The 17045-nt window shown below is 54.4% G+C and overlaps 5 protein-coding genes across 5 annotated transcripts; 2 read left to right on the top strand and 3 right to left on the bottom strand.

Moving 5' to 3' along the window:
- The first annotated feature begins 216 nt into the window (after positions 1 to 216).
- On the top strand, positions 217 to 1154 carry C8Q71DRAFT_247708 (cwf18 pre-mRNA splicing factor-domain-containing protein). The gene is made up of 5 exons (XM_047917286.1): positions 217 to 438; positions 495 to 666; positions 718 to 829; positions 881 to 1022; positions 1083 to 1154. The coding sequence occupies exons 1-4, from the start codon at positions 353 to 355 to the stop codon at positions 988 to 990; spliced, it is 480 nt and encodes a 159-aa protein (XP_047775780.1). The 5' UTR covers positions 217 to 352; the 3' UTR covers positions 991 to 1022; positions 1083 to 1154.
- Positions 1155 to 1229: 75 nt separating this feature from the next.
- On the bottom strand, positions 1230 to 2158 carry C8Q71DRAFT_798493 (Gti1/Pac2 family-domain-containing protein; the record flags this gene model as incomplete). Its single annotated transcript, XM_047925816.1, has 3 exons — positions 1230 to 1716; positions 1772 to 1839; positions 1901 to 2158. The coding sequence occupies 3 exons, from the start codon at positions 2156 to 2158 to the stop codon at positions 1230 to 1232; spliced, it is 813 nt and encodes a 270-aa protein (XP_047775779.1).
- A 1006-nt stretch (positions 2159 to 3164) lies between these two features.
- Positions 3165 to 4955, top strand: C8Q71DRAFT_775974 (RNA polymerase II transcription factor SIII subunit A-domain-containing protein). Its single transcript, XM_047924638.1, has 8 exons — positions 3165 to 3182; positions 3245 to 3462; positions 3534 to 3554; positions 3604 to 3701; positions 3763 to 3784; positions 3838 to 3938; positions 3996 to 4137; positions 4196 to 4955. The coding sequence occupies exons 2-8, from the start codon at positions 3405 to 3407 to the stop codon at positions 4696 to 4698; spliced, it is 945 nt and encodes a 314-aa protein (XP_047775778.1). The 5' UTR covers positions 3165 to 3182; positions 3245 to 3404; the 3' UTR covers positions 4699 to 4955.
- Positions 4956 to 6940: 1985 nt separating this feature from the next.
- On the bottom strand, positions 6941 to 9848 carry C8Q71DRAFT_878797 (WD40 repeat-like protein; the record flags this gene model as incomplete). Its single annotated transcript, XM_047928447.1, has 11 exons — positions 6941 to 7538; positions 7609 to 7738; positions 7795 to 7891; positions 7958 to 8184; positions 8246 to 8362; positions 8416 to 8562; positions 8626 to 8912; positions 8970 to 9067; positions 9121 to 9257; positions 9317 to 9467; positions 9523 to 9848. 11 exons carry the CDS (start codon positions 9846 to 9848, stop codon positions 7219 to 7221), a joined length of 2037 nt encoding a protein of 678 aa, XP_047775777.1. The 3' UTR covers positions 6941 to 7218.
- A 2584-nt stretch (positions 9849 to 12432) lies between these two features.
- On the bottom strand, positions 12433 to 14518 carry C8Q71DRAFT_247558 (Haloacid dehalogenase-like hydrolase-domain-containing protein). Its single transcript, XM_047917285.1, has 6 exons — positions 14458 to 14518; positions 13520 to 14386; positions 13416 to 13465; positions 13219 to 13361; positions 12645 to 13168; positions 12433 to 12595 (listed from the first exon to the last, which is right to left on the bottom strand). Exons 2-5 carry the CDS (start codon positions 14242 to 14244, stop codon positions 12668 to 12670), a joined length of 1419 nt encoding a protein of 472 aa, XP_047775776.1. The 5' UTR covers positions 14245 to 14386; positions 14458 to 14518; the 3' UTR covers positions 12433 to 12595; positions 12645 to 12667.
- Between the last annotated feature and the right edge of the window lie 2527 nt (positions 14519 to 17045).

Below are 17045 nucleotides of genomic sequence, written 5' to 3'. Positions count from 1 at the left end.
TCCTGGCAGACACATCCCATGACCGTCCTACACATGCCGCGTATCTCTCGAGAGCTTTCAAGCACGAGTGTCGCCACACAGCGTACATCACCAACGCGTCCGCGTTGTGTCGAAGCTGTGCAGGAGAGGTCTAGACTAATGCAGGAAGCATAGACGTGAAATCGCTAGCAGCGCGTTGGTCAAGAAGTTCTCCGAGCCACCGGAAGCGCCCAATAGATCGACTCTAGGGTGCTTAGTCAGCAGCACCCATACCCCGCGGCACTGCCAAATTAGGTGCCGCTTTAACATGAACCAAGTTTGGGTTTGTGTTCTCTCCCAACCTTGACGCTCCTCCACACCGCGTGTCCGCAAAATGTCACTCGCAGATGCGTCCGAAGCCCGCAAGGCGCGGCTCGTAGCTCTCCGAAAGAGGAAAGCTGGAGATGCCGTGGACGAAGGGTGAGCCAGACCTTCGGCATGGCATACGTTTATCTAACACCCGCTCTTGTCGTCAGTGAATCCGCAGAGGCTGTCATCAAGCACAGAACCTTTGATCCGGAAAGCCGTACACTGAAGAAGCACACCCGTGAAGATGAGGTCCACATGGAGGACACAGTGGAAAAGAGAGTAGAAGGCATGGCAGAGGCCATTATCGCGGAAGACGAGCAACGAAGAGCTCAGGATTTGGTTAGCGTCTCCGGGAGCATATGTGTCCAACGCGTCTGACGTGCTGCGCAGGACTTATTCAACATTGCGCCGAAGCGGCCGAACTGGGACCTGAAACGGGAAATGGAGAAGAAGCTCGCACGATTGGAGCGCAAGACGCAAGAAGCGATACATACGCTCATCCGTTGGTAGTTGTGACACTCCGATCGGATGCTGAACTCACACTGGCTTACAGGGCAGCGATTGTCAGCTCAGAAAGGACAGTCGGATGATCTCGTCGGGGCGATGAGAGCCCAGGAAAGAGCAGAACAAGTGGAGAATGACGCGTCTGACGAGGAGGACTGACAAAGAGTTACCTCCGCGCTTCTGTCATCTGCGTAAGTAATTATGCCACTTCAGTCCGATCCCATGTAAGGCTCAATTACCAAAATGTACAGTAGGGCGACTCGGCTACGTCCAGTATACTTCAAGGCCGTACTTTTCGGTATGAGGATAAAATAATATCCAAGTCTCCATGGGAAAGAGAGGACAGAACTAATCAATATGAACTCGTAACAGTGTCTTCGAGTGTCCGATTGCGCCCTTTAGAAAGGTTGAGAGTTCAGCATACGAATCATCCTCTCATCCTCTGCGCGACGCGGGTGTGCACGACGCGGGCTATGGTCTCCCTGTCCACCAGCGGCATCCGGGTTCGGTGGTGGCAAAATGACAGGTGTACCCGGACGCCCTGGTAACGAGTGAGTCGCCGATTGAAGTGCAGGCAAGGAGTACGGAACGGGACCCGCATCAGGGTTCCTCGTCCTAGACTTTCCACTCCTGTAGACGCCCTGTGGCACCGTGACATTGCGCAATGTCGGATCGTGGTCGACCGTTGGAATGCTGGGCAAATCAGAATAGGTGAAATACGCCGTCAAATGCCATTTGCGCGGGCGGGTATTAGGGGCGGTCAGCACCCATGCAGAGTAAGCCTGTTTCACAAGGCCTGTCGGATGGTGGTCGCTACGCTCGTAGTGCGATTGCGCTGACGAGCTCCACGTCCTCGAAGGTCCTTCCACGAAACGGAATGTTGACCTGTCAACGTGCCATGTCAGCTTCCGTAAGCGCCTCCGGTTCCCTCGCAGTTTACCTGGACGATTGTCCGCTCGGAGGGTCAGGTTCATCTTGAGATAACTTCTCGTCGTAAAATAGGTAGGGCTGGATGCGACCTGGTCAATAATTGACAGAAGACGGTCGGATGACGCAAGAGAGCACTCACTTCGCGCATCCGTGACTGGCTCCAGATCCGGCCGTCTGTCCATCGCTTCAGACCTGTGTCCTCCTCGCTCTCCTCCCAAACGAACACCGCGCCCGACTGGATGAATGTCGAGCGTTCTGTATCGTTCAAACGGCGCTGGGCCCGCTTCAGTAACCCAAGGCGCACGGCCTCGAATACCGTATGCGCGTCCCGGACGTCACGAAGGTGCAAGCGAGGGTGAGTGGGGCGTTGGACGTCGTTGGCGGGGTCGTAGAACATGGGCCAGTCAGACAGTTTTGACGAAGTCACAGTAGGCGGCGATAGCTGCTCCAAGCCGACGAACACTGCGGCCTTATATCATTCACCACCTGCTGCATTTCGGTGGTTAGTGCGACACCATAACATACAGTGCGCCTGACCTTAGCGCTATAGATCCCAAACGTTCGCGCGAATAATGACACCGATTTTGTCATTGCGCCCGACTACCGTGAAAGGTAAGGTTACGGCAGCTCCTGTGCACCCATTGCGTATCCGGGATGCATACGTGACTAAATTTGACACGGCTGGTCTAAGCCTATGAGTTGGGGATAGTTTGAGGCACTGAGCGCTCACCAGGGACGGATCGCTGGCGCGCCGGGCAGCAGTTCCAGCTTTGCCCAGAGGCATCCCAGATCCGATAGAATAGGGCTCATCAGTCGCCCAGACGTTAGCCGGGGTACAGACGTCGGTTCCACGCCGTCGTCCCAACAAAGACATTGCCAACCTTCGTCTATCTAGACACACAGTAATGCGCTAGATATCATTCGATGTCAAATAGCTGCGATGGCATTTGCTGGTCCCCCGTTCAGTCATAGGCATCACGCAAAGCAGCTCTTGACCGGACAAGTCCGTGGTGATGAGAGATTTAATGGATTGTACACAAGACTTTGCACGCAAGGCTTCGGCTTGCGTGTTCGAAGGAGATGGCCAATTGAATTGGGAGCAAATGAATGACCGAAGTAAATCGGGAGATGGTTGCCGTCCGAAGCCCAACGATCGGAAAACTCATGACTGCGCCGTTCGTTTTTTTCGGACAAGTCGCGGGCAGCAGCTGTCGTACTGCCCCTTGGCCTACTCGGGCTACACGCGCCTCGCCCTCTTTTGACACAGGGTTCAGACCGACGGCTGGGCCTCGTTTCAAGGAGCACGCCAGTGCGTCGCCATCGGCACCGAGATATAGTAAAGTTCGATCGCTAGAATATGATGGCCAGTTGGACAAGCCTCGGGACGAATCACCGTCCCTCAATAGGCATGGGCCGAGCTGGTAGGGGAAAACATCAGAATATTCAGTCCCAATATTAAGTAACTTGGTTGTTTCCCGAACAGGAAGTCTCGGCAGACGCAGGGGTGCACGTGGACCGTTTGATACGTACGCCACCGCCGGAATGCATCCGACACGCAGCCACGCGCTGCTACATTGACCACACCACCCATCTGTCGAAGCGAACGACGGTACGGTCGACCAGCCCAGGTCGGGTGGCGCAAGATGCAGTCAGAACGGCCCACTGGGAGAATCCCAACTCTTGTACAACTTTGCCAGCGAGGTGAGCAGATTCCCGATGTAGTCTAGTTCGCATGGATTATCCAGGGACAAACTGACCAGGGTACGGGACAGTGGCATCAAATCATGTTGACTGTAGGTCCTGCACTTGACGACATAGCGAAGAGGTCTAACTCAAAGGTAGCTATATATACTGTGAGCGGTATGCGGTACGACTTGGTTGAGCCCATACTTGAGAATTGCTCCGCCGAAACGTTGCTCCGGTTAGAGCATACAAGCCCAGTACGTCCTTCACAATCTTTACGATCGCTGTGTTGATCGTTTGTTGTCATGTTGTCATCAGGACATTGAGCCGGAGACAGGAGGTGCGCACTCCAGAAAATCTGCTAGCGAATATCGCAGCTTATTGCAGTCCTAGAACTTTGGAAGGGGCTGTGTCTCAGAACCTCTATGAGAGCCGCCCAGAAATCCGACACATACCAAGGTCCAGAACCGGAATCGTGGCGCGACCAATACTTCGTGAGCAGTTCGTTATGTCTCTCCTGCCATGTGCTCATTATTACTGGGTCTTGGCAGGCTCTGCAAGAGATGGAGGCTCAACGATTCGAAGAGCTCAAGTCGCGCTTGCGGACAATCCGCCGGGAAGCTGACGACCGCAAGAAAGAAACACAGATAAAGCTCACTGACAGATTGCCGCCCGCCAAACGCGGCCGACCCTGTATGTGACTGCATTCCGACTTGCCAGCTCGCGTTGTACTGAGACTCCATGTCGGCAGGGGGTGCAGCATATCAACCAAAGACCCTTCTACAAAGGACTCGATCAGAGGCAGTGCGCATGCAGCAGGGTATTTACGGCACGCCTATGATCCCCATGAAAGCCAAGAGTTCTCGTGCGGCTCCATCCGTGCCTATGGTCAAGCGTCCAATGGGCTCGTCGTCATCCGCGATCCAGTCAACCCCTTCAGGCAGTTCTGCGCCTCCAAGTCGCCGCACTGGCAGTCGCGTAACAGTAACGACAGTAGCCGTTCGTCATACCCCAGCTTCTGGCTCGCCGCCCGCGATGAGAGACACTACTCTCCCGTCTACACCGGCGTCTGCTTTCGAGATGCGCTGTAGTCCACCCTCTATGTCACCGCCCGCTGCATGTCACTCCCCGCTGCCGCGTTCTGTCATCGCAAAAACTACCCCGGCAAAGAAAGATCCCACGGCGTCGATATTCATGCCGAAGCATCGTGCTTCTTCGCAACTTCCTTCCTCACGCAATGCCACACGGACTTGAGTATATTACTTGTTCAGCCGCTATACTACCATTGGATCTACACTGCACTCCACATCGCATCATCCATATCATCACCCAGTCGACATGTCCTGTATTCGCAATCACGCTTGGGGTTTTGGAGGATCAACATCTCCAATGGGATTCCTGCATTGTACACACCGTCAGTATCACTAGAGGCGTTTTCCAGTTGTATCCAAAGGTTCCCCTCATGTAACTTAATCGGCGATGGGAACTATCGAATTTCGATCCCGCAGCTAGAGATGTAAGCTGCGAAGCGGGCGCATGAGGCGTTATGAATAGCTGGCGTTGGCTGGCTCAGGCAGCCCTGGGATTCTTGGTTAGTTAGGTAAATTGGCATTGCGGCGCGTACAGGGTTCTGTCACTTCGACACTAAGAAAGAACCAGAGGGAAGGTATCCCTAGGCTGGCCTTGCACACCAGGAGGCGGTGTGGCATACATGATCTAGACCTTACAAGGACGACGTAATACAACACCATTCGCGCCTAGGCCAGGTCTGATTGAGCCGGTGCAGCGATGCCGTGAATATCGCACCTCAGGCTCGTTCCCCAAGGACACCAGGAGACGATCCTTTCCCATTCTGGCCTGTTGTCCGTTAGCGTAGTGTATGGAGCCTGCACAAGTAGCTCATGACAAAGAGACTACTGCCAGTGAAAGTGTCGACCAAACCGTCCCGGGCCTCTACCTTCTGCAATAGTAGCCGTAGACGTATCGCACTGGTGTTCGAGTTAGTTCACCGAGCGCCAAAAGGTCACTGATACGATAAAATTAGCCATGAACAACACCATCTCCGCAGTGGCCAGCTATTACGAATGAGGGCCATGTCGTCAGGATGGTCGCATTCATGCGCTGTCATTCAGCCGAACGGAATTGTGTCATAAACCCTGAACATGTGCGCTGCGACCACATACAGTCGCTGTCGGGCGGGTTGGGTCTCGGCTTCGGTTTAGGAAATGGTGCGGCAATTTTTGGCACGTACGAACCCTGCCAGTGCCGTGTTTCAGAAGGATGGGCTGGGGATAGGCCGGGCCAGGGTAGTAACCGCGATCTGAGTAAAGTATGCCGCAAGTAGAGCATCTGAACCCGAGAACAAGTCGACCGCAATGGGCAGAGATACAAGGATCGCCCGTGAATGGCTGAACCGTAGTAGGGGTAATTTCAGAACGCAGCTTCAGCGGTATGTCGACGGCCGCAAGCCTGTCAAAGAGCAGGCGCACGCTTGATGAAGAGGACTAGATAAAGGAGACATACAGGTGGGACGATTTTCATCGTGCTGTATATCACAATGACCGCATCGTCATGTGGAGTATGAGCCCGCCAGTTCGCAAAACTCTGTCCGCTACTCACAATAAACAGAAGACTCATCTACGGCCCTGAATTCGACTACCACGCAATGGATCCGCAAGCCGACGCTTCTAGCGGACGTAACCGGGAAACCCGCACTATCTACACCAGGAGATGTGTGCATAGGGTATTCATATGTAACATCAAGCCTTCGGAAGAACATTCCATCAGGGTTTGCCACAAGCATAATGCCAAGGACCCACCGAGCATGTTGGGGAATGTCAGCCGCAGTAAGATCATTTCGTACGTCTCTGCGATACTAAACCGCGCTGGGAGGTGGTACAAGGCACTCACTGTATCGGACAACAAGGGCCGATGTCGCACATCGCCCTTGATCATTGCGTCTCGTGCGCACAGTATGTGGAATGTCTGAGAAGTCAGGATGTGCATATTTGCAAAACACGGGAGTACCATTCAATTTATCGGGCCTCGTTCCTGAGCAAAGGATATGATACGAGTCATCGGTGAGCTCGGACAAGAGACTGAATAAGCTTCGCAATTCAGACAGAAGTGGTTAGCGCACCGACACTTGATACACAAGGTGCGTCTCCAGGGTAGCTCGTTTAGGTGGATTGTGTACGCCACTTGGATCAACTGCCCGTACGACCGGGACCGCACCTCAAGCTGTCTAGGGCCGGCTCAAGGCCCAATGCGGGGAACTTGACAAAAAGCTCGCCAGTCTAATGTTTTAATCAGATTTATACCGGGATCAAATAGGGTACCCTATAGCCAGCTGAGTGCGTGGACGTAGGAGGATAAGTAGGATGGCGACGGTGCGGCTCAGCGAACTACAGCGGGCTTCTGCCGATCGTGGGAACTGCGACGCGTCGCACTAATGTCACACGCCACAGACGCGACTTTGCTTAGCGTGTCATTCTGTGTCGGTCTGTCCATATTCTCATTCATTCAGCTTCATCCAGGTATCAGGTCGGTAAATGTACATGTTAGTTCATACGCGTTTACAGTTCTATATGCAAAGGGAGATATCATCATGTGCAAGTGGACGTGAGCGTGGCAATTAAACAGAGCGATATGCAACGAGTATGATGCAAGAAAAGTCGAGTATGATGGCAAATGACTGTCGTGACTTTATGTGCAAGGTAGAAGCGATACTCAACACATGCGACCTACCGTACAAGCGTGAAAGTTGCGATGTCCTCAGAGCAGTGTTGAGCCAGAACTGGACCCAAGTCCGTAGCTGGTGCCTGTAGCTTGGCCGTCCCATCGCTCGCGGCTCTTCCCCTTCCCCTTACCATCCGCTTCATGTGCCTGTCGTGAGTGTTCCTCGGCATCTGGAACGCCCATGATGTTCGTCGGTGGCGCCTCCCATATCCGAATGGTATGATCATCGGAGCACGAGGCGAACATCCGCTCGTTCTGCGGGTTCCAGGCGACCGAGTTAACACTCCCCGGACCGTGGCCAGGCAGTGCCTCCAGCAGGGTCCCTGTATCACGATGCCAAATATACACGATTGCGTCTGTAACACGCAGGGCACACGGCCCGGCGTCAGCATAGCTTCAGGCTGGGTACGGTAGTGACAAACATACCTTCGCTGCCACTAGCGACGAAGGTCCCATCGACACCACCGAAGCAGCTTCTGATGACATGCTTAGATTGTTTATGGCCCAGATATCTCCGCGCTACACGCTCCGATTCGAGATCCCACAGGTGGATCTCCTGTCATGAGAGTTAGACAGGAGGCCGTGACGGGGGATAGACGTGTATATACGTACACATGGAGCGTTGGCCTCGGGAGCACGGTTGATGAGTGCATACCGCGAGTCGTCGGAGACCTCCACGCTCGTCAATTCCCCGTCTACCGGGATGAATCTAAGCGCGGAAACAGTCGAGTTCGGCCGTTAGCGGGTGCTCCCCTGTAGCTTCGGAAGCACTTACAGTTGTGGTTGCTTCGTCAATAGGTCGTACACGATCACCCGGTTCTCAGCGCTTCGCCCTGCTCCGGACTGGTTTCCGTTCTCAGGTGTGGCTGTGACACCCGGCCCACTGGCGGGAACATCGTACATGCCGACAGCAACCAGACGCGTGAAGTCTGGGGTGACGGTGAGGTCAGTGACCCGGATGGGACTCTGCCCCCAGGAGTCTCTTTGCTTGCCATCGGCATCCTGGGATATGATCGAGATTAATGAAGAATGATATGGTAAGGCAGCATAAACCCGAGCGTACCCAGAGTATAATCTTCCTGTCAAGGCCGCCTGAGATAAAGCCGGACCCGTCGGGGAGCCAAGCCAATGCTGTTACGACATCCGTATGTGCTTCCAGGGACCTTACACACAGTCCAGTCTACGGAGACCATTCAGCCATACTGCGTTAGCATAAACGATAAAAGTGCTCACCCTGGTATTCCAGAGCTTGATGAAATGCTCCGCGGAAGTGAGCAGTATCGAATCATCTAGTGACCATGCAACACACCCCACGGGATATGGATGATCGCGTAGGATAAATTGTGGCGAGATGTCTCGTATTGACGGGTCTTTGTCATGCTGAGGAAAGAGTGCCCGGTCATTGATCTTGTCCATACAGACAGAGTTGGTTACTATATTTACCTCGACTCTCCAAATGATCGCTGTCTTGTCTTTGCTCGCTGACGCGAGGAAGTTCCCGCTGTGGCTCCACTCTAAATTCCATACCTCGTCTGTATGAACTTCCAGAATCGCTGTCGTGACTCGAGGGAATGCGTTCTTGTCGCATAGATGATCGGTATATAGGGAGAATGTCCGTGAATTCGATGGCGCATTGTGGTATAAGCACAAGCTTTGCTGGTATGCGCGGGCCTGGTCGAGCAATGTGGCAAATCTTCGTTGAGGGATCATGACAGATGAGGGTATGTAACCTGTGTAGTTAACGGCACGTGAGGACCACACAGTATAGCGGAGGACAGAGAACGAACGTTGCAGGTTGCCGAGTAAGCGTCGTCTGGAATGACCTGATGCGCCATCCCATCCTGCTCGTTGTCGCAGGTCTTCAGGGTCCGAACACATCATGAGACTGCAACACCGTCAGCATGGACGGACGGACAATTGTCATTGGATGAAACAAACCTCGACAACGCGTGTAATTGATCCGGGTCTACGTTCATAGGCGCAAGCTCGTTCCGCAGTACATGCAGTGCAGTGGTGATCTTGTTTGCCTCTAGCAATTCTAGGTATTTCTGTTGGCTGATGAGGAACTTGGCCTCCTGTGAACGGACATGCGCGTCAATGGTAGTGACGACGTCATACGAACGTCTGAGCGTACCCAGAGTCTCTCATCGTCTGCGACGCCGAGGCGCATCAAAGCAGCGTTTGCCCGGGCCCAGTCGGCGTCCAGAATACACCGTCTGAACTCGGCGACTTCGGGGCTCTCCATGGTGTACCCTGACTCAGCCTCCAGCGTGGCAGCAGACTCGCTTAGGAAGCGAACGACATTAGCGGGAATAGAGCAGCTGCATAGTGGCCACTCACATGTAACCCACGTCCCTCAGGCTCTGTATGATCAGCCTGACAAACTCCTCCCGGTCCACATATGAGTCGTCGTATAGTGTCGATCCCGGCAAAGACACCTTTGTGATGGACGTTGTCTGCGTCTCGAGTCTACCTCCTCCGTTCGTGGCGTCCGTGGGGGACGCCTTTGAATGACCATTTGTGTAGGAGTTACTGTAGCCGTTCTGCTTTGCAGTAGAGCCGTTATACCCGTTAGAGCTCCCTGCCACAGACGAGGGTCCTGCTTCGGGTTGTGTATCGAGTTGAACGGACACAGCGGATTCTTGGTCAGGCTCTGTAAGTCTCATGGCGGTGGATTGGGGGATGGAAGACGAAGACGTGTCTTGGGAGAGGAGGGAACGTTCGATGAATGAGGCAGACGAGCCCTGGGTGTCGATCCTCTGCCGCTTACTCGCGCGACGGAAGTCTGGATCGGTTTCTCGGCGAGACTCAGGCGCAGAGGGAGAGCTACGCGCGATACCAGCAGACGGGTGAAGATAAGACAAAGGAGCTGGGCTGGAGGAGAGGACGAGGGAAGTCGAGGACTCGGGGTCGCCTTCCTCAAGTTCAGACCTCGGCCGGATGGATGGGATCAGGCTAGTCCTCCGCGACGGTGTCCTCGACGGTTGGGCAGTGTTCAGAGGCGAGGATACGAGCTGTGGCAGGGAGGTATCACGGGAGTCCAGGGCTGGTGTCTGGTGCGGCGAGGTGACCCGCGATGGACTGCGCTCGCTGTATGAATCAATGGTGACGGTGGTGGTGCGGGTTCAACTGTGTAGAGCGGTGTTATCTGCGAGTGCAGACACTCGAGGAAGTTGCGAATAAAGGCTGTCTCAGCTCAGACGGTCTGCAGCATGTTAGGTCCGTGGTAGATGTGCTTCGGGTGCGCACACCCCTCATTACGGCCACGCGTCTGCGGCCTGGGGAATACCGGACTCCGACACGCTCCTCTCTCTCGAACGTCCACCATCTCCCTGCCTTGCAATTGTTGCGCAGCTCGCAGCGCTCAGCCTGCTCGTCGTGGCCGTCACGCTCGTCGTGCAGCTGAGCGAGCCCATGTTGCTTTATTACGTTGCTTCAGCATTCACCGTGGCCCCGCATCGATAGTAGCAGGCCTTCTGCGGCCCGGGACGCGCGAACATCGTCCAACTGAATTGCTATCGCCAGCTTCGACCTCCGTGCGCTGCTGAGAGGACGACGGTGCAGGCAAAGAGCCCTTCTCCGCGCGCCTGGCGCGAGTCTTGCCTATCGAGCCTCAATCGCATCAATGCCCTTCGTCGCTTGTTGATCAGTTGCTGGCATCGCATCTTGATAACTTTTCATGCATCGCACAATATGTCATGTAGAAGAGTGCCGATATACTTGAGTTTGGTGAGTGTGTTGTCGAACTGGCCTCAGAATCGATCGCTTCTGTACTGATATAGAGCGAAGCAAGGGGAGTTGACCATATTTAACTATGCGATCTGCTACCCTTTCATGCCGGTGTCTTCTACTATTGGATCCTCTATCAGTGAGTTTGATGATTCGTCACGAGTCGCTCCTGCGAGGGGTATACTGATGTCTATGCTGGACCGCACTTGCTCGGTTCGGCATATAACGTTCTCTAGTGTATCCCGCTGGTACGATACGCAAGGAAAACGCTACGTGAGTAGCCTACCTGCCAGCGTGACATATTTTATGCTGCAGTCATGTATGTTTTGAAGCAATCGAACACGTTCCCTGCAACGAACGCTCCTGCCTGACGCGCTTGTCCCGGCTACCAACATTCCTTCGATGCGACAACATGCGAAAGGCGACGGGCTCAGCGTTATTGAACAGCCGGCCTCCAGAACTCGAGATCGGGAAGTCCAGTTGTATCCGAGTCGTACCGTACGGGTGACCGCTCGACGTCTGTCTCATCATGGGAGCTTTGCCCAACCGTTCACTGGTGAACGGGTTGCGACAGGGATGAGCAAGGGACAAGAGACCAGTACCGTAACGCTTGTCCGTAAGCATCGACTCTCAAAGCAGCACAAGTTGAGTTCGCTGCAGCCGTGTACAAGCCGTGTATGTGACTGCGCCTTCCGCTATATTCGAAACATTACAGTATTACGTCGCAGGTTGTCGCCATTTGACATACGACTTGGTCTTAACTTGGTCGTGATGACATCTGTGGGCGCGCAAACCTACGGCAATTCTGCCGGACGCCAGTAGGTGTCACGTCCGATGGCAATGACTGCGAAGCTAGCAGTTTTTACTCTCCTAGGTGACTGTTCCATTTTGCCCACCACGCTAGCAGCGTCTCAATGGTGTCTGGCATAGTGCATTGTACATACGGGGCGGGGTAAATTCGTTGCGTACACTCAAGGTGAGTGACCCGTGCTGTAAACACCGTCACGCGCGCGATGTCTGTCAGCTAACGACTAGGACATGCCGTGGCGCTGACTGATACAGCGCAGCACTGCAGCAAGTCTCAGGCGGTATAAGCCAAGCTTCAAATGGCAAGGGTCGATGACCGTATAAGTAGACTGGTCGACATCCAGTGTCATCCACATCTGACGTGTCCGTTCGGGGCGCGAAGCGCGGAACGCAGACCGATCATGAATGCATAATCCGCGGTCTCCGGCGTGACGTCCCGAGTTCGGGTCTGCTCAGCTGGAAACTTGTCCGAGCTCGGGAGTATGTGTCGCAGGATCGTATGCACTTGACTGTCATAGACGAATGGCATGTCTGATTAATCATCTAACGCGCTGTTTTCCCCGTGGCACGATACAGCAGACTGTTTTGTTCACTGGTTAGGTCCTACTTACCAGCGCCGTCATCGCATGAACACCGGAACGCCCATGACGCTGACCTGTTATCAAAGGATGTCACAAAGACGATTGAGGCCGGTCCGGCCGTGTCTGGGACCAAGGAATCAAGATGTTTTACGGACGCATCAGGAGCTGATCCGTTGTCGCTAAATACAGAACTACAATGTTTATTATATCTCTGACCGTCGAGAACGTTCTACTCGAATGTCGCTGGGCTGGACAGCTGCGTGAGCTTGAGAATGACATGCATTGACAATGTATCACTGCGCAAGAACATGAGTGTCTTGGCATAAAGGGGAGCAACACACTCACCTGTGTTACAAGGGCGATATGATCTACTTGGAAGCTAGCTGGATGGCGTGGACAGCGAGTGCAGTCGTCAAACCTCGATTCCCAATCTTCACGCCAGAGATTCCGTATTTGTACAACCATCCCTCACTCCAGCCTCCATCACAGAGCTGCGCCGCGATCAATTTCTTGAGGTCGACCTCGTCGTTGATCCCAAGTCTGCAACAGACTATCACCCGCATGGCGAGGTCTATCGGCTCTCCGGGAACACCCACGCGTTCCTTCACGCGGTCCACGAATATTGGCATCGCTCGGTCTTGCAGGCTCTCGTCAAAGGGACAAGCGAGGAGGCGGCTCATGAAGTACAGATACGTGTCCGGCGATGTGTAGTACCTCGATCCGTTCATGTAGCCGCGCTGGTCGAGCACTTCGATGACCCAGTCGAGGGCGCGGGCCAGTTCTCTTCCGCGACGGTGTCGGAAGAAAAGCACAAGAATATTGATATTCACGTAGGGGTCAATACGACGCCGAGTCTTGTCGTGATACATCTGCAAAGTACGTCAGGGCTGAGCAGCTGTTGTTCGCAGAAAGATCTCACAAAGAGGAGCCCTCTATCATCGGTCCAATGCAACATTTCATCCATGACTTTTGCGAGCAGGTCAGGGTCCCGTTCAAGCACAGTCAAGGCGAGAGCGGTTGTATCAAAATCGTCAGGAAAGGTGTCGTAGAACAAAGGTTTCCCTATCAAATGAGATATAGATTAGTGGTGTCATATGTCTTGCAGTATAAGCTCACCTCGGAAGAAGTTCCATATAAACGGTGCTTCGGAGTAAGCTATCAATGACCTGTGGCAGCTACGTGAGTGCCTCAAATTGCGAAGCTCGGTGCTCAGCACTTACTCGTCGCCGAGCACTTCCAATATCATCAGCTGTGCGAAGTTCTCCTTGCAGATATGACCGTTGTCTGTCACGGAGTCCAGGGCACCAGCGTTCGCCCGCAAGTAGCGGTACGCCCCTCGCAGTGGACCTAAGAACAGCTCTCGCAAAGTCGTGCTGACCTTGTCGAGGGAGTCGAAGACGACCCCGTGCATCCCAAGGGAACGCGCGGTGGAGACGTTCTCCGGTTTATCGTCGACGAAAACAGCATACCGGGGGTCAATGCCTGTCTTGGCGACGAGGTGCTCGTAGATAGCCTTGTCGGGCTTGCGTTCACCGATGAGCCCAGACGGGAACACCTCGTCGAAGATCGCCCAGTCCAAAGGCATCTGGCGTACGACGTTATAATCGGGGATGGATATGTTGCTCATGGCGTAGACCTGCAAGGCATCGTCGGACGCCTTCAGCTCCCTGATGAGGTCTGCCAGCTGCGTATTGACACGCAGCGATTCCTGAGCTTTCTGGAGAGCCGACGCGATGTCGTCTACGTGAATCGAGAAGTCGGCGGCGAGACGCGAGTAGCAGTCCTCCTGGGATAGGCGGCCGCGCTCATAGGCCTTCCACGTCTCAGAGGACAGCATATCCCTCAGGAGGCGGCGTGCAACGCGAGTCTTCGTGTCTGGAGACCAAGTGAAGAGAACATCTCCGAGATCAAGGATCAAGACCGTGAACAGAGGCAGCGACGACATGGTGCTGGTTGGCGGAAACAAGACGGTACAGTGACAGCTTTATATCGGCAGGGCCTTGACTAGGGCACAACGAATCTAGGTAGTATCCGGTAAGCCGCCACGCATTCTTGATGGTCCCGTCGGTCTGCGCAGGCGGGAGAAACTATGCCAATATATCAGCTCAGGAAAATGTATCAGAATGCGATTCAAACGGAGTTGGTCGCGCCACCTCACCATTCCAGCGGTAGTGCAGAACCGTTGCACCGGTAGCACGTATAGCACATTGGAATGTAGGACCCGACGATGCTGACTCGACAGCGTCTCCTGCCGCTCACACTGACGTCTGTCGGATCGGCCCACTAGAGTGCGATGATATGTTGCATCTAGGTACCTCGTTTGGATAGAGGCTGATGAGAAGAGCTGTATTACAGTGCATGAACGGCAGATGAAGATCGAAGCCCGCCATGTAATCGGAGCAGTTAGTGACCACGGATGATTGATGTGGCGAGTGCCGGGCGCAGCCCTCCGGGCTGCTCGACCCAAAAGCAACCTACGGGACCTGTGGAGCGACAGACGAACTGCCAGTGTGCGGGCGGGCGGGCCCACTGTCACAGTTTCATTCATCACGGGAATCGTGTCGAGCCAAATGGATGTGGGTAAGTATGCTTGCCTGCGGCGTCCGACACGGCTTGACTTAGCAGATACTGGGTGGTTGATAAGCGACCGAAGCTTTGCGAAAGCTGTACAGTGCTTCTGGAGGAGGACAGTGAGCGCGCAACACTACGGTACTTACTCAAGTCTGCGATCGGCTCGTGCCTCGCCTCTCTCAGACACCGTATCGGCAAAGCAAGCATGTGCCCACGGGATCGTTGCAAGAGTTATTCATCTTCTATGCCGCTGACGCTTCGACATGTCAGTCAACTGGGATAGCTAAAATTTGATATAAATCTACTCACCACAGGCATATTCAAGCACACCAGCTTCAAGTTTAAGCAGTCCGTCGCGTCAAGAGGCGTCACGGTTGAGGCACCTAAACCAGCGCCTACTGAAGCACCACCTGCCAAATCTGACATCAGATCGGGCTTGGATCTCAGTTGAATCGCCACCCAACCAATCCCGATTTGGTCACTACGAGCATTAAATGATTCTTAGATCCTCGCTCTCAGGAAGTGTGCGCTTTACAACTGCTTTACATGACTTCAATCTACAAAATGAGTTCGAGAAACTCGTCGGACCGAGTAGCCGTGACAGGAAAACGAGCGCCGCGCAAGCGCCAATGGCCTTCAAGTTACACCCGGCGCTATGTCTTGGCTAAGTTATGTCGGTGAACAATCCGCGCTCTCAGCATTTCTTACTCCAGACTCACAGCCGCATACCAGTTCCCGTCTCCTCTTACTATTGATACGGTTGCGGTACCGAGTGGATGGTAGGCCCAGGCTTTGGACAATTTGGCTGATCGCACTCCGCTCCGGATTATCCTCATGATGCAGGCCTACGGTCAACGCGTGGCGACCCTCGTCACCTATACGACCAGCCTCATGCAGATTCACATGCGTTGCAACGCTGTCGTCGCGACGGATGGCAGTGTAACATGAGACGGTCACGGCTCACACGCCTTGCTGCTGAATGCACGCATTTGCAAGTCACACATCTCGTGCGTTGGCTCTCATTCGCACGTTAGCTGAAGTTTAGGTTTCGAAGGAGACAGAACACAGCGTTTGATCCGGCGGTTGGCCCTCGATGTCATTAGCCTGTCATCCAGGTGCACCTGTGGATACGGACAAACCGTTCCAATTCTCTGGACGACTCAGAGGCTGAGGGGGGCCAAACGTTTTCCCAAAACAAATGTGACGTTGGAGCATGTCTGGCTTTCCGCAGTTGTGCATTGACGAACACTCCGACGGGCCTCCAACGCGTTTTCCAGACTGGGTCGAGCCTCGCCAGGTCCGTACGCGTACAGAGAAACATACAAGGCCGCATGCGCACGGTACACATGCAACTGGGACCCCCGATGCTTTGGCGCCTTCTCCAAGTCCGGCTCCGTCACTTCGTGGCGTCGAACACGCGGCGAGCGGTCACAACCTGTGAGTCCATGAAAATATTATTTATGATTCCGCTGGGTGAGAACACGCGGCCATCCTCGAGGGTGTGATCACTCAGAGATGAAGACACCTGAAGATGTTGCCGAGGGTTCCACGGGTTCACAGACGACGCATCTCGTCCGTCCGTGACCAAGTGAAACATTCGAGCGCAACGGGGACTCGTACGAGACTGGAGCAGCAGAGAGCTCGAGGCAGGCACGTCTAAGGCGCTATCGCTCTTCATAGCTCCTCCATGCGGACCCGCGTTTCCCGGGATGACTTGATTGATCCATAGCACGCCGATACAGTGCACATCGCGCACATACACGCACAGATCGCCAACGTAAGGCCCTCCCACAGGCACACCATCGCCTCACAGAACTCAACACCTCTCGCCGACACGCCGAAAACAAGCTTTACGCGCACGGGCCCAGCATCCACCCCGCCGGCCTCCCCGTGACGCTTCCGTCCGTCTTCGCGAACCCTCCGCTCGTTCTCGTCCACACATCCTGTGCATCCATCTCCGCTCCCGCCGCCCAATCACACCGCACACTCGCAGGCCGGACTTCCAGTCAGAGACGTTCCTTCAGACTCAGCCCGCCAGCGCGAGCGATTCCCGCACTCACCCCGTCACAGAGCTAGAAGTCCATTCAGCTGCCACGATCAGGCCACCCGGTCATCTGCACGCCCAAGACCTTCCAAGCCGCCACATCGCATATGCCGCTGAAACCAAACTAGACT

This window comes from Rhodofomes roseus (assembly GCF_022264815.1).
Source record: "Rhodofomes roseus strain CIRM-BRFM 1785 chromosome Unknown C8Q71scaffold_20, whole genome shotgun sequence".
Lineage (NCBI taxonomy): Eukaryota > Fungi > Basidiomycota > Agaricomycetes > Polyporales > Fomitopsidaceae > Rhodofomes > Rhodofomes roseus.
This window is presented reverse-complemented; position numbering and strand designations above follow the sequence as displayed.